At 53.5% G+C, this 16068-nt stretch overlaps 1 protein-coding gene across 5 annotated transcripts in view; it reads right to left on the reverse strand.

Annotated features, from left to right (window-relative positions):
* PRKAG2 (protein kinase AMP-activated non-catalytic subunit gamma 2) overlaps nt 1–16068 on the reverse strand; it is a 322654-nt gene that overhangs the window by 123659 nt on the left and 182927 nt on the right. For 3 of the 5 annotated variants that reach the window (XM_030932276.1, XM_030932275.1, XM_010384047.2), the window contains one exon: nt 959–1176. In XM_030932276.1, the coding sequence (XP_030788136.1) occupies nt 959–1176 (218 nt within the window). Of the gene's footprint in view, nt 1–958; nt 1177–16068 lie in introns of those variants that run through there. The other 2 variants (XM_030932280.1, XM_030932279.1) reach the window with 2 other exon arrangements.

Raw genomic sequence — 16068 nt, forward strand, 5'->3', positions numbered from 1 at the left:
CTGTGACATTTTGCAAATACTGAAGTATCCCAATCAAGGTAAATTCAAACAAAACTTTCAACGAATGATTTTTTTTTTTTTTTTTTTTTTTTTTTTGAGACGGAGTCTTGCTTTGTCGCCCAGGCTGGAGTGCAGTGGCTGGATCTCAGCTCACTGCAAGCTCCGCCTCCCGGGTTTACGCCATTCTCCTGCCTCAGCCTCCGGAGTAGCTGGGACTACAGGCGCCCGCCACCTCGCCCGGCTAGTTTTTTGTATTTTTAGTAGAGACGGGGTTTCACCATGTTAGCCAGGATGGTCTCGATCTCCTGACCTCGTGATCCGCCCGTCTCGGCCTCCCAAAGTGCTGGGATTACAGGCTTGAGCCACCGCGCCCGGCCTCAACGAATGATTTTTAAGAAGCCGAGGGGAAAAAACCTCCTCCGGGTCATGTCCCAGATGTTATCATTTTCATTTTGTTTCTTTCTCTCTCTTTTTTTTCTTTGAGACAGAGTCTGCTCTGTTACACAGGGGCTGGAGTGCGGTGTCGCGATCTCAGCTCACTGCAGTGTCTGCCTTCCAAGTTCAAGCAATTCTTGTGCCTCAGCCTCCTGAGTAGTTGGGATACAGGTGCACGCCACCACACCCAGCTAATTTTTGCAGTTTTGGTAGAGACAGGGTTTTGCCATGCTGGCCAGGCTGGTCTCGAACTCCTGGCCTCAAGTGATCTGCCTATCTTGGCCTCCCAAAGTGCTGGGACTACAGGTGTGAGCCATCACACCCAGCTATTTTTTATTTCCATTTGCTATTGTGCCCTCACCATTTCTCCCTCAGCCTGTGATTTATGATACAATATCCTGAAGACGTCGGGAGCACACAGCCTTGGCCTCAGCTGCAGATAGACTGTGCGGCTTGGGGCAATAACCGCTCTGCCCTCCCTCTGCCACCCGGCAGCCCCACCCACAGAAGGGCCCAGACTTACGGCTTTGGAGGGAGCATAGTGTGTCGGTGATGCCAGTGGAGGCCTGGTCGGGCTCTGGAAGGAAGACGGGCAGAACCTCTGCCCTGTATCCGGAGGGGAAGACGAGGCATAGATGCGATTCTCTAACCGTTCAGGCTCGTGCTTATAGGATTCCAGGGGAAATGTGTGCTGCTTGGTCACTTGGGTGGGTGTTGACGGAGAGGAGGAGAGGCCGGAGGCTGCAGAAGAAACACCGAGGGTGGTCAGAGGCCCGGCCTCCAGGAAGGGACATTGGGGGCGGTTAGAGGTCCGGCCTCCAGGAAGGGACATTGGGGGTGGTTAGAGGTCCGGCCTCCAGGAAGGGACATTGGGGGCAGTTAGAGGTCCGGCCTCCAGGAAGGGACATTGGGGGCAGTTAGAGGTCCGGCCTCCAGGAAGGGACATTGGGGGAAGGGACATTGGGGGCAGTTAGAGGTCCGGCCTCCAGGAAGGGACATTGGGGGCGGTCAGAGGTCCGGCCTCCAGGAAGGGACATTGGGGGCGGTCAGAGGTCCGGCCTCCAGGAAGGGACATTGGGGGCGGTTAGAGGTCCGGCCTCCAGGAAGGGACATTGGGGGCGGTCAGAGGTCCGGCCTCCAGGAAGGGACATTGGGGGCGGTCAGAGGTCCGGCCTCCAGGAAGGGACATTGGGGGCGGTTAGAGGTCCGGCCTCCAGGAAGGGACATTGGGGGTGGTCAGAGGTCCGGCCTCCAGGAAGGGACATTGGGGGCAGTTAGAGGTCCGGCCTCCAGGAAGGGACATTGGGGGCAGTTAGAGGTCCGGCCTCCAGGAAGGGACATTGGGGGCGGTCAGAGGTCCGGCCTCCAGGAAGGGACATTGGGGGCAGTTAGAGGTCCGGCCTCCAGGAAGGGACATTGGGGGCAGTTAGAGGTCCGGCCTCCAGGAAGGGACATTGGGGGCAGTTAGAGGTTCGGCCTCCAGGAAGGGACATTGGGGGTGGTCAGAGGTCCGGCCTCCAGGAAGGGACATCGGAGGTGGTCAGAGGTCCGGCCTCCAGGAAGGGACATTGGGGGCAGTTAGAGGTTCGGCCTCCAGGAAGGGACATTGGGGGTGGTCAGAGGTCCGGCCTCCAGGAAGGGACATCGGAGGTGGTCAGAGGTCCGGCCTCCAGGAAGGGACATTGGGGGCAGTTAGAGGTTCGGCCTCCAGGAAGGGACATTGGGGGTGGTCAGAGGTCTGGCCTCCAGGAAGGGACATCGGAGGTGGTCAGAGGTCCGGCCTCCAGGAAGGGACATTGGGGGCAGTTAGAGGTCCGGCCTCCAGGAAGGGACATTGGGGGCAGTTAGAGGTCCGGCCTCCAGGAAGGGACATTGGGGGCGGTCAGAGATCCGGCCTCCAGGAAGGGACATTGGGGGCGGTTAGAGGTCTGGCCATGGCAGAGGGAGGCTCTCACCATTCCTGGTGCCCAAAACCTCAAATGGCAAGAAGCCGAATTATTCTGAATGTTGAGGAAAAGCTTTAAAAACCGATTTCTAGTCTCTTAGAATCAGTGTGTCTAGAAACACCTCACTATCCACCCTCAGTTGTGGACAGCATCCCCTCGTTGGGAAGGGGGTGCTCACACAGTCCCAAGTTTTCTGGTGAAGTTTTACACACACCCTCCAGATGCTATTGTCCTCCATTCAGCCAAATATCGTTTGATCTCCTCTCCTTCCTTCCCCGGCATGGTGCCAAGAGCAAACGCAGTGGTGCCATATTTATTGAGGTAAAACATGGGAAAGTTCAGAAAGTGTGCAGCAGAGATGCCAGCCAATGCTGCAGAAGCCACTGGACCATGTACCTGAGAAGGGGGAGGGAGAAGGGAAGGGGGAGGGGGAGGAAGCAGGGGAGGGGGAGGGGAGGAAGCAGGGGAGAGGGAGGGGAGGAAGCAGGGGAGGGGAGAAGGGGAGGAAAAGGGAGGGGAGGGGGAAGGGGAGGAGGGGGGAGAGGTGGGAGGAGGAGAGGGAGAGAGGTGGGAGGAGGGGAGGGGGAGAGGTGGGAGCAGGGGAGGGGAGGGGTGGGAGCAGAGGAGGAGAGTGGGGAGGGGTGGGAGCAGGGGAGGGGAGGGGTGGGAGCAGAGGAGGAGAGCGGGGAGGGGTGGGAGCACAGGAGGGGGAGGGGTGGGAGCAGGGGAGGGGGAGGAGAAGGGGGAGGAGAAGGGGGAGGGGAAGGGGGGGTGGGAGCAGGGGAGGGAGAGGGGAAGGGGATGGAAGTGCTATTCCTACCAAAACGTGCAACACGAACATTACCACTGTAAGTTCCCAGCGGCAAGACTTCACTGTGAAGATAAATACCCAAGAAGACTTCAGGGAAAGGGTGGGACTGGGATGGGGTCTAAAAAGTGAAACAGATTTAGATGGTCAGGAAAAGGGAGGGGGCAAATGCTGGGAGGGGCAATGGTGCTAGTGGAGGCCTGAAGGAAGACTGGAGACATGAATCTTCTGGGAGTTCAACGTTGTCCACTTCAACTTATTTCTAACTAATAGAAACAAGTCTATTTCTTCTATAGACTTATTTATGTAATTGCTAAGTGGCGAGTATATGCCTTATTCATTACCATGCTGCTTTTGAAAGCAGAGCTGGAGATGCAGAGGCCCGTCGAGAAGAGGTTAAATAAATCATGGCACGTTGCACAGGCAGAATGTGACCTGTGAATGTGACCCTATTTGGAAACAGGGTCTTTTCAGATCAACCAAGTCTAGACGAGATTTTGCTGGACTAGGGTGGGCCCTAATGCAACATGACTGTGTCCTTATGAGAAGAGAAGAGACACCGAAACTGATACACAGAGGGAAGGCCTCGTGCTGGCAGAGGCAGAGATCGGAGCAATGCCGCGGCAGCCAAGGCGCGCTAGGGGTTGCTGGCAACCCCAGAAGCCAGGGCAAGGCAAAGAGGAATCCTCCCCTACAAGTTTCAGAGGGAGCGTGGTGCTGCCAACACCTTGATTTTGAACTTCTGGCCTTCAGGACGGGGCTAAATTTTAGTTGTTTTGAGCCACTCAGTAGGTGGCACTTTGTTATACCAGCCTGAGGAGACTGGTACAATCATGGATTGTGTTCTCAGAGAAGCAGAATCGGGCTTTGGGTCTGATATCGCAAATCTTTTTTTTTTTTTTTTTGAGACAGAGTTTTCACTCTTGTCTCCTAGGCTGAAGTGCTGTGGTGTGATCTCAGCTCACTGCAACCTCTGCCTCCCGGGTTCAAGTGATTCTCCTGCCTCAGCCTCCCACATAGCTGGGATTACAGGCACCTGCCACCAGGCCTGGCTAATTTTTTAAAAATATTTTTAGTAGACCTGGGGTTTGACCATGTTGGGCAGGCTGCTCTTGAACTCCTGACCTCAAGTGATCCGCCTGCCTCAACCTCCCAAAGTGCTGGGATTGCAGGCATGAGCCGCCGCACTCATCGTCTGATATCTTACATCTTACAGGTAGAAAAACTTTTAAAATAAATTTTGAATTACGCAAGTCAAACCAAAGATGCCAGTGGACATGGCCTGTTAGATGACATTTAGCCTGGAGCTGACTCCGTAAATATTTTAAGTTTGGCCCAAAGGGTTTTCTGTACATTGTGAACTGTAACAGGTGGAGGTGTAAACAGACGGTAGCTTACACGTGTGCCAGTCACTGAGTTTTGGCAATCACATGTAGCCAACTGCTCCAACTGTGTTCAAATAAGACAAACGCTGAGCTGTAACCAATCCAGCTGTTTCTGTGCCTTACTCCCGTTTTCTGTGGTCACTTTCCTTTTTCTGTCCATAAATCTTCTTCCACCACATGGCTGAGTCTCTGAGTCTACTCTGGCTCAGACGGCTGCTCGATTTGCGAATCGTTCATTGCTCAATTAAACTCCTTTAAATGTAATTCGGCAGAAGTTTTCCTTTTATCAGGCCCAAGAGTCACCAGTCACTGCTTCTGTCTGGATGAGGCTGGGTCACCTACAGAGCTGCAGGCCTGGTTCACCCTCCCCAGGCACCTCTGCTGGGTTCCTCCTCCTCACAGCTTCCAGACCCACCTGTGCCCCTCCTGCTCCATCCTCATGGGGAAGGACCTGTCCTCCTGTCCCTCGTGTCACCGAACTCACAAAGCCTTTTCACTGTCCCGTATGTTACCACTTAATGACAAACTGTTTAATGTTCAAACCAAATATAAAAGTATGTAAGTCCCCTCTCCCCACCAAGATCTGCCGTCTATCTTGGGGACGGGGGTCCTGCCACGCTCTCTGGGCCCCATGGCACCCAGTGCTGTCCTGAGCCAAGGGGTCTGGCAAATGCCTGCTGCCACCAGGCAAGGAACAGAAAGAACAGTGAGAGGGCCGGCTCAGGTCAGGGTGAATCTGCTCTCCCTCTGTGGAGAGCGGGGTGCATGTTTTGTTTTGTGTGTTGGGGGGAGGTTTAGGAAGTTACCTATTAGAGAAGGAGCCCCCTTTTCCAGGGAGTCCCTTCAGGAGACTGAGCAGTGTGAGTGGAAAGCCCTCTGGAAGCCCCGGGCTGGCACTTGGGAGCCAGCTCTGGGTGGAAGCAGGAGATGGTTAGGACCCGAAACTTAAAATGTAAAAGGCCCTCACAACAAAGCCCCAAACTCTTTTGAAAAATAGAGGCCAGGTGCAGTGGCTCATGCCTATAATCTCAGCATTTGGGAGGCTGAGGCGGGTGGATCACCTGAGGTTAGGAGTTCAAGACCAGCCTGACCAACATGGCAAACCCCAATCTCTCTTAAAACTATAAATATTAGGCAGGCATTGTGGCGCGTGACTGTAGTCTCAGCCACTCCAGAGGCTGAGGCAGGAGAATCGCTTGAACCCAGGAGGCGGAGGTTGCAGTGAGCCAAGATTGCACCACTGCATTCCATTCCAGCCTGGGTGACAGAGTGAGACTATGCCTCAAAAAAAAAAAAAAAAAAAAAAAAAAGAATCTTTTTCCCAAAAGGTCTTGAGAAGAAAGCCCTGCTTTGAGGTGGGGCGGGAAGGAAGGAGAGGGAAGAGGACGAGTGGGAAGGTCCTGATGTGGTTTAGCAGCTCTTCAGAGATGGGGGGTCAGCAGGCAGGACCACAAAGGGGCTGCCGGACCAACTGGACCCTTCTCAGGGCCAGGCTCCAGCTGCTTGGCACTGAGAAACGGAGACAGTAGCCAGGGCTCGGGGAGGCCTGCCTGGGGCCTCTCAGGGGAATCTGCAGGGGCAGAGCAAGGAAGCCTTGTGTGCTGTTTTGGGTGTAGTGTGGGGCACCGCCTGGGGCCTTAGACTCCACAGCCACATCCTTCAGTGGTTCCTGCAGCAAGAGAGTCCCCAGCAGGGGCCTGTCCGGGTCCCACAATGCACCTAGGACAGGCTATTTCCTCTCCCGAGAGTCAAGAGGGAATGTTCTCATCCTCCTCTCCCAGCGCCTTCCCCCACTGGACACAGGGCCCCTTCGGTGACGCTTCCCAAGGGCTGTGCCCCCGTTTCCTGTAGGCATGTGTGGGGACCTGATGGGGCAGAGCTGAATAGGATATAGTGGTGGGCACTTTAGGTTCAAAACTCTGTGCCACCCCCCATATCCTCACGACCTGCGACAGCCCTGTAGGCAGACCCCTCTGGGGGGCTGCGGTCTTCGTGTGTAAAGGAAGGGGCCAGCCACAGAGAGCTCTAACGCCTCCTCCATGAACAATGCTGAAAAGGACCTATGTCTGTCCCTGAGCAGGGCATGATCAAAACTAGCCCTGGCCAGGTGCGGTGGCTCATGCCTGCAGTCCCAGCACTTTGGGGGACTGAGGGAGAACGATCGCTTGAGCCCAGGAGTTTGAGACCATCTAGGGCAACATGGCAAGACTGTCTCTATTAAAAACAAAATTGGCCAGATGTGGTGACATATGCCTATAGTCTCAGTTGCATGACAGGATTGCTTGAGCCCAGGAGTTCAAGGCTACAGTGAGCTAGGATAGCACCACTGCACTCCAGCCTGGGAGACACAGCAAGACCCTGTCTCACAAAACACAACACAACAAAATGAGCCCAAACAGCACCCATGCAGGCATTGGGCAAAGGCCCAGAGGAAACAGGTACTCTGTGGTACCTATCTTGGCAACACCTATCAAAACCACAAGCGCGCATGATCCTGGACCCAGTAATTCCATTTCTGGGGCTTTCTTCCATAGACTTATTTGTGTAATTGCCAAGTGTCGAGTGTACAGCTTATTCATTACCATGGTGCTTTTAAAAGCAGAGCCTGGAGACACAGAGGCTCCTCAAGAAGAGGTTAGATAAATCATGGCTCATCTGTAGGCACGGGCAGCCGCCATCCCTGTCGGAACATGACAGGGATCCTCGTTCCTTTCATCTCCAGGATGCAGCGGTAAGTGAAGAAAGCCACTGCAGAGCCATCTGTATCGAACGATACCATTTGTAGTTTCAAAAAAAGGAAAGAGAATATCTATATTCTGCCTGTCTGATTTTGCCTAGACTATCTCTGGCAGGATCTGGAAACGCTGGCTGTCTCCAGGGAGGGGAACAACTGGCAGGGAGGGCTTTCATCATATCCCCTTTTTGATTTTTCAAACATTCTATCACGGGAATGGATTATCCATTCAGAAAATGACTTCTTTTCAGCCACTGTTTTGCTTTTGAGCCAAAAGGCTGGCGAAGGCCTTATTTAAGCACTGACCTGCCTCCTGCCCTGACTGCCCCAATGCGGCCCCCAGCTCTGTGCAGGGGTGTCTCCCACGAGGACCGGGACCAGGACCTCTGTCCTGTCTCCTGCTAGAACCAGGCCCATGGCTGTGTCTTCCTGAGCTCCTCTCTCCCTTGCTCTCTCTCTTTGAGAAGCGTTTCCACTTCCAACATTCTTCAGGGATGAAACTTAGTCACTGTTGTGCAAGGGATATTCACAGACCATGAAAACTCCTTGCTAGTTCTTTGGGGACAGAATGTTCATCTTTCGAGTAAATAGTTTACAGAGAATGGAACTGTGACCAAGCCCCCTGCCCGCCTCTGAGGGCTCTTAAGAGCACAAACCACGGCGTCTGCTCCTCCCGTGGCCCTGTCCCCGTCCCCTTGCAGACCGCCCCCGTGTGAGTACTGGAATGATCCTAACCCAGTTCCAACAGAGGTGAGAGAGGGGGCGTGATGCAGGAGTGAACCTCTGGGGGCGAGGAGATGAGAAGGTGGACTGTTCATCTGGGGGTGGGAACACCTCATTTCTGGTGGGGCTGAATGATTCTCTGTTATTACAATCTTTCCACCTGGCCTTCCTGCTCCTTCCTGTTCCTTCCAGAGCTGGTGACTCCTGTGGGGAAAACAGGTGACACTCTGGACCACAGAGGGGGAAGGGAAGCTTTTAGGGGAACAGACAGGTGACATGCTAAGACTCACAGTGTGTGCATTAGGGAGTGTGCGTAGTTTAGGGGCACAGGGAGTGAATCTTCCTGGAACCAAACATACGCCCTCTCTGTTGACTGATATCTCAAATGTTTTTAAGAGGGAGTAGAGTCTTGCAGCATCAACGCTTTTTTATTTTTTTATTTTTTTGCACAATGCCACCCTGTTTACAGAGGGCTTACACACTCTGGCTCCATCTGCCCCTCACAGATGAAGAAACTGGTGGCTGGAGAAAGTTCAGTTACTTATCCATGGTCCTTTAGCGAATACACGGCAGGGGCCACACCTCAGCTCCTTTCCTGACTCTAAAACCCAGACACTTTCTGCCCCAATCAAACTGGAGTATCACCAAGAGAAAGAACATGAAGACTTAAAATTACATTTCAGCTGTATGAGTTACTCTCCCAGAAGTGGCGCTTCACCAGCCAACAGGAAGGAGAGCTTGGATGACACTGGGTGACTGCACAGGGAAAGAAGAGGTGCCACCTCAGCCTCCTGAGGAGCCGGGACTCCAGGCAAATACCATTACACCAGCTAAGTTTTTTATTTCTTATTTTTGTAGAGATGGGGTCTCACTATGTTGCCCAGGCTAGTCTTGAACTCCTGGTATCAAGTCGCCTCCTGCCTCAGCCCCCCAAAATGCTGGGAATATAGGTGCGAACCGCCATGCCTGGCCCCCCATTACTTTTAAATAGACCAATTTATTTCTCAATCATAGGGTCAACCGGGGAACTCAACCTTGGGTCTGATCAGGAAATGAACAGCTCCTGGACAGCTGCCGTGGGCCAAGCATGCTGGGGGTGTTGAGGAAGGGGGTGCGAAGATGGATTAGAGCAAGTCCCTGTAGTCTGGGGCGGGGGAAATGGGGATGAAAACAAAAAAGCAACCCCACCACCACCATGCAATAAAGCTGTGAACCAAGAAAGCAGGGGGAGCTCAGGGAAGAGGAGAGAGCCTGAGGGTGGGGGTGGGAAAGTGGCTCAGAAACCCCAGGAAAGAGCTGGGCCCCGATGGTGGAGGAGGACACAGATCTGCCCCAGCCCAGGGGCCTTTCCTAAGGCCCCAGGCAGGACTGGGCCATGGCAACAGTCACCCAAGAAGGCTCTGGCCAAAGGACAGACAGCTGCCCCCTTTCTGTTCCTTCTGAGAAGACATCTCCTCCTTTCTCCTGCTCCTTAAGGGCTTTGTTTAGGACACGGCCAGCCTCTGCGGTGAACAATGCCTCTGATTCTCCCAGGGCGGTAGCCAGGCCCAGTGAACAGGCCCAGTGAGGGAAAAGAAACCGCTCCTGGCAGCCGCACAGAACACCACGAAAGGGGCTCCAGACACTGGGGAGCCATGGGCTGGTGACTTCACAGGGCCTGGCCCTGCTGGCAGGCACTGGAGAGGAGGAGAACAGAGGTGCCACCGAAAGGAACTGAGCCCTGCTGGCCGTGGAACAGCTGTGCGGGGTGGAAACGGAGGCCTGGCCCTCAGAAGCCCCAAGCTCTAGACCTGGTTTTACCACCAAGTAGCCATGGGCTCTGGGACAAATCCACCCCTTGCCTTGGTAAAAATAAACCAGGTAGACCAGATGCCTATCTGGTGCAATCCGGCCCCTGCACTGCATACATGGAATGAGCTGGAGCCTCATTCCTGCCTTTTACATGCATAAGGTCTGGAATGACAAGAAGGAAATAATGTATTCTGCTGACTGTTGTTTCAAGAGGCAAAGTGAGAAGAGCAGCCTTTCCATGGACACTGGAGGGAGGCTTTGCTTATACAGGGTTTTGAAACCTCCCTCCACTCATCAGAGAGTGAGGAGTCGGGTGTCGTTCCCCACTTTGGAGGGAGGATGGCGAGCATCGTGAGGGGAAACGGTGGCCCAGGGAGGTGCCTAGCGAAAGTGTCACAGCCAGAGAGGGACAGGAGTACCTGTAGCACACAGAGGGATGTGACCAACAGGCAGGCGGAGACCCTGGGCGGCGCAAGTTCAGGCCAGGCAGGTGACCCAGAACCCAGCCTCTGATGTCTGCTTAGGACTCTCTTTTCTCCAGGAGCAAATCCACTGCTTCAGTGTTCTGGCCCTTCTCAGGTGCCCTCTGGCCTGGCTCCTGCACCTTCTCCCTGCATGGCCCCCATCTCCCGCAGGTTTTACCTTCTCCTACCCCTCATTCCAGAGCCCTACCCTCCAGGGCCGCTGGAGCTGAGTGCTGGGCCCTCTCACTCCAGAATGGCTCTGGGCAGCGCAGGCACCTGCGGGAGCCTGTGGGAGCCAGGGAAGAGAGGGGCAGTATTCTCAGGGCCCCAGCTGCCCGCTCCTGCCTGCCTCGCCTCCAGCGACTCCTCTTCCCCGGTCCCTCCAGGCCTGGGTGGTGATGACTCCTGAAACCCTGCCCACACCCCTGGGAAAAGCCCCTTCAGAGCTCCAGCTGCATACCCTTGTTTCCTGCCCCCAGTGATAGTTTCCAGCCTCCACTCCCAAACCAGGATAAGGACTGACCAGCACTGTGGAAGGAGCTGAGCTCTGGGGCCAGAAACCTGGGCTGGACCCTAAGTCACCACTTGCCAGCTATGTGGCCTCAGAGTCGTCAGCTCAGAGGTTTGGTTCATTCTTTGAACGTATGAGCTGCCCGTGGGATTTGTGTGATGAGCAAGAGGTAACAAGCAAAGCACCCCGGGACAATGAACCATAGGGCCTGTGTTCAGTATGGGCAGCTGCCATTGATAGCAGGTGACGTCTCTGGGAGAAGACCCTGCTTGTCGGATGCTCAGAGCTGGCTCTAGCTTCTGCCTGGCCTGGGGGACAGGAGTGTAACACACCTGAAGTTCAAGCTGCAGCTCCCCGCTGGCCGACTCCACCCTGCAGCCCCTCCACATAGGCGCAGGGTGGAGGTGAGAAATCCCAGTCGAGCCCTCTCTGACAAGTTGGGGTCTCCTTCAGGCAGTTCTGGCTGTAGCCAGCCCAGCGCCCCCAGCCACAGTCGGCCATGATGCACTCTGAAAGCTGTTTCTGAGGGCGCAGAGGCCAGTCCCTGGTTTCTCATCACCTGGAGATGTAAGAAATTTGAAAAAGCTGGACACCACTAAGACAAGCCCCAGGTGCCACATGGCAGTTCGCTGAGCAGCGCCTGGCCCAGGGTGGCGTTAGGTATCACATCACAGTACCGCTTAGGCCCAGGAGTCCACTGCTCTGGAACCCACTGCAGGCTGCTGTTCCGTTTGCACAGAGGCAGGAATACCCTACGCAGAGCAGGCCTGCCTGGGCCTTCAGCCATTTATTCTCTTTCCCCCAAGCCCAAGGTGGGTGTGGCGAGGTCATCTTCGAGACCATTCTACCATTCTCCACCCTCTGTGTTGGTGGATGCATTCCAGAGTGATCCATTCAACCTGAACGATCCTACTTCCTACAGCCCCAACCGCCCAGTACTTCTCTGAAGGTAGCCTGTCCTCAGGGCCGCGCCACCAACACCCCTACCCCATGCTCAGCTTCTCTTTGAGAACCGCGGCGGTAGACAAACCCTTCAGCTTCAGCACCCCTTTATGCTCTTGAAAAATAGGTTAACATATAATACATTTATGGTTGTCATTGATAAACGAATTAATGTTTAAAATTTTCTCAGTTTTAATTTCTAATATAGGCTGGGTTTGGTGGCTTAGGCCTGTAATCCCAACATTTTGGGAGGCCGAGAAGGGAGGAGCTGGGATCCCAGGAGTTCAAGATCAGCCTGGGCAACAAAGTGAGACCCCCATTTCTGCAAAAAAATAAAAAATTAGCTGGGCATGGTGGCATATGCCCTTGGCCTCAGCTACTCAGGAGGCTGAGGAGGGAGGACTGCTTAAGCCTGAGAGGCTGAGGCTACAATGAGACATGACTGCACCACTGGACTCCAATCTGGGTGACAGAAAGACCCTGTCTCTTAAAAAAAAAAAAAAAAAAAAAAAAAAAAAAAAAAAATTCTAATATGGTAAATATTGATTCATACGACCCACAGAAACAAAAGCTCTTTGGGATCCTCATTTTTTTAAAAGTAACTTCTCACCAGTCTATATTTTTTAAAACGAAACAAATAAGGGATGGCGTTTTCACTTTTTGCAAATGTCTTGAACAGCTGGCTTAATCGAAGATGCTAGGTTTATGTATCTGTTAGTGCCCTCATTCCCTGTGGGATGGTTTTGCTCTAAACCTTTGTCTGGGCAGTCCCCAGTCCCGGTCCCCACCGAGTCTAACCCGGCATGCTGAGTAGAGCATCTGAGCCACAGGGACAGTTGGGATGCTTCTCAGGCTGCACTTCCCAAACCTGGCTGGGCCGAAAATCACCCGGGAGCATTAAGAACACATGTGCCCATAGGCCTGAAGATCCTGAGCGATGGGGCCAGGAGGAGCCTAGGGATGTGCTGTCTGACATTCCCCAAGTGATGCGGGTGGCCAGACACGTTTTGGAACCATTCATTTAATCCAACTCCCTGTTTCATAGATAGGAAACTTCTACAGTAATTTTTAGTTCCCATTCTTTATGGTCACGCAGTGCCAGTGCCTCCGTCCTCTGTCTCACGGCTCCCTTCTATGGAAGAGCAAATTCCCTTCCTTCTGAGTCCCCAGCCCCCTGCCTGGTCTCTGATGCGAATGACTCTCCCTGCAGCCAAGGTCAGCCTCATGCAGAAACGCTCTGGAATGATGCCTCGTCCCCGGGTACCAGGTGTGTATGCAGCCGCCGGCCAGGCCAGCTCTCCTGAGCTCTGCTGCTCCTTTCCAGCCAGCTGCTTTGAGACCTTGCTCTGAATGTTCCTAAAAGACAAGTTTCACACCCACCTGCTGTCCTCCCCACCCCACTCCAGCCCTGCCCTTCAGGTTCCCCTCTCTCAGCGGGAGTTTCTGGACTCTGGCCCCTTTATAGCTGAATGGCCCTGGCCCTGGCTGAGCCCACTCTCAATTTGCATTTTAATCTGGAGTGAGGTTTCAGGCTGCAGATTTTGGTTCTAGGCTCTAAGAATCTGTTTTATGATTCAAAATATGTTGGAAAATATCTGAGTGATCTTGGAGTCAAAGCATCATGGTAATGTGGAAGGTGAAAAATTATTTCTATTAAAAAAAAACTTTTAGGAATTTTTCCAAGGTTCTTATTCTCCTAAAAGGAATCCAGAAAATATCCAGTTTTATAGGGCTTTGTATACCCAATAACATTCTGCACCTAGTTATTACATAGTTGGCTCTAGCACGTGGGTATTTCCACGGGAACAAAACAAAACAGAAATGGTGGTGGAGGGGAAGGAAACGAGAATCTCACAGGGGCTAATTTTAGATCAGTCCCAACTCTGACAATGTGGTCCCAGCCTCTGCTGTCTGTCCTGTTCCTTCTTCATGCTTGCCTGGAGGTCAGAGTTCCACATCATGGACCCAAAACGTAACCGTAGATACTTCGCTCGAGCAAAAGACAACAGCAGATGTGCTTCTTGATGTTGCCACTAGAAAGCAGTCCTGGAGAGGCACAGGGGAGGCCCCTCTGCTGCTTTGTGTGAGAGAGAAACTCTGCAACAGAACTTTTCCTGTATACAGCGGTTTCGGAAAAACAATTTGCTAAGAATTTGTCAATGAAAGGGAAATGTTAGCAGCCTCCGTCCCTCTAATTATCAGTATTTGTGGAATCACAAAAGCAACAGGTATTGTTTGGTGCTGTGGAGATGAACCCTGCTGAATGTGACAGAACTGGGACGAGCCCCAGCACGAGAATCATAGGTGGTAAGAATGGGCATGACCTTGGGGGACAAAGGTCTCAGAACCTCATTTTCGGTGGAGGAAGTGCAGGCTCTGAGAGGTGCAGTGTGAAGCCGAGGATCTACCCCCCACCCCAGAAGCAGGTCCATGGCCATGACTCAGGTCTTCAGGCCGCAGCCCACGGTGCTTGCTCCATTCCAGGAGGTTTCCGATGGTGACCTTATCCCTGTGGAATGTTGGGGAGAAGACCGTTTGTGTGGGCAACAGGAAAAAGCACACGGCGGGTCGCACCAGGCGAGGTGGGTGCCTGAGGTCAGAGGTGTGTCTGCCTTGGGCTGCCACTCTGTGTCCGCCCTCCTCCCCAACGGGGCTCGCTTGGCCAGGTGCCAAGGGTGTACAGGGTGGAGTGGGTAGTGCAAGGCCAAGACTTGGCACTTTGGATTTGGAAGGGGAGGGAGGAGGAGGAGGAAATGAGGCCACCCCCGGGCTCCTTGCTGAGTCAGCATGGTGACTCTCATTTCCTAGAAGGAAAGAAGGAAGAACACCAATTCAGTAAGAGACCTGGGGGACTTTCACACTCTCAGCTGATGCCAAGGTGCCCAGGAGCTGCGGAAAGGCCTCCTGGCACTGGCTGCAGGATGGGGCCAGAATATTCCTGGGCAGGAGCCCCCCTGGTGGCCCGTCCTGCCTGAACATGTTCTTAGATCAGGACTAGAGTTCAAGATTTCAGAAAGGTCATTCTCACCTTGATCTCTCTGAGATGCCTGTTCACGCCAATTGTTCCGGCAAAGCCAGTATACATGGGTATCGCTATGATGTAAAACAGCAGATCTGATGTGAGGGTAAACTTGGCATTTGCCCCGATGAGATGGGGTGTGGGGAGGGTGCAGTGGCCGCAAGGCCCTGGAAGCATGCCTCTTCCAGGGAGGCCCCCATCATCAGAACTTCCGCCTGCAATGTCCCTGCCCTGCGCTGGCCAGGGGACTCCGCGGTGGGCTCCCGCACTGTGCCTGGGATTCGGACACGGCTTGCTTCGGACTGTTTCCAGTCCCTCTTGAAATTTCTGATTGTTGACAAATTGTTTATTACTCTAGCTCTTGAGGAAACGTCCTAAAAGTGAGGAAGAAGTAGTTCTTCAACTTTCTTGAATCCCAGGACACTTTGATCATCTGATGAAACTGATAAATGAAGCGTCGGTACAGATTTCTCTGTCTCTCAAATCAGTTCGGGGCACTTCTAACTCCCCAAAAGTCAGGTTTTAGGAATCTGTATTCTGAGGGGTCTCAAAATGTTTTCGTGGTTCTCCTCTCCTCCAGGGTGGCCTGCCTCCCTGTTCCACCGTCTGAGAGGAGCTATGCCTATTTTGCACCCTGAACCTCCAAACTCAGAAGTCTCTGAGGAACCCTGAACAGGAGAAAATGTGGCTGAAAATGAAGTGGAAAATCAGTGTGATAACCAAATCAAGATCACGCCTTGCTGGGACCCTATCACACTAAAGCTTCTAGAGCATAATACTTTTTAAAATCTGTAATAGCACCTGGAGTTTTTTCCTGTGCTTTCTACAATTCAGCTCTTTTAGTCTGCTCTGAACCCTTGGTGGCGGCGGCTCACTGCTCATGAACAGATCCCCTCCTGGGGGGCTCCCGTGGCCCCCCACAATGGTCCCATTCTGAGCTGTTTATCCTCACCCTGGAGGGCCCCCTCAGATCACCCAGGCTCACTGCTCTGCATGAGGCACAGGTGAGAAGGGCTGTGGGTGAGGCAGGGAGGACTTAGAGCCACCGCCCCCTCCTGGAAGTGTATCCTAGGCCATTTCCAGGTGTACAGCTCTCAGGGGAGACAAGAATGCATTGTTCTACCTGGCACGATGGGGTGTGGGCCACAGAAGCACATTCCCAAACCTCCACTTTGGAGAGCCACGTTCAGCAAAGCAGGAGAAGGTGCAGAGGCTGGGATGGGGAGGCCATCTGTGAGTGTGGTTCCTGCCTGGCTTTCCCCTTCCTGCCAGGTCTCCCAGGAGGCCAGGTGGCGGCTGCAGCCGGTGGC

Source organism: Rhinopithecus roxellana, chromosome 6 (genome assembly GCF_007565055.1).
Source record: "Rhinopithecus roxellana isolate Shanxi Qingling chromosome 6, ASM756505v1, whole genome shotgun sequence".
NCBI lineage: Eukaryota > Metazoa > Chordata > Mammalia > Primates > Cercopithecidae > Rhinopithecus > Rhinopithecus roxellana.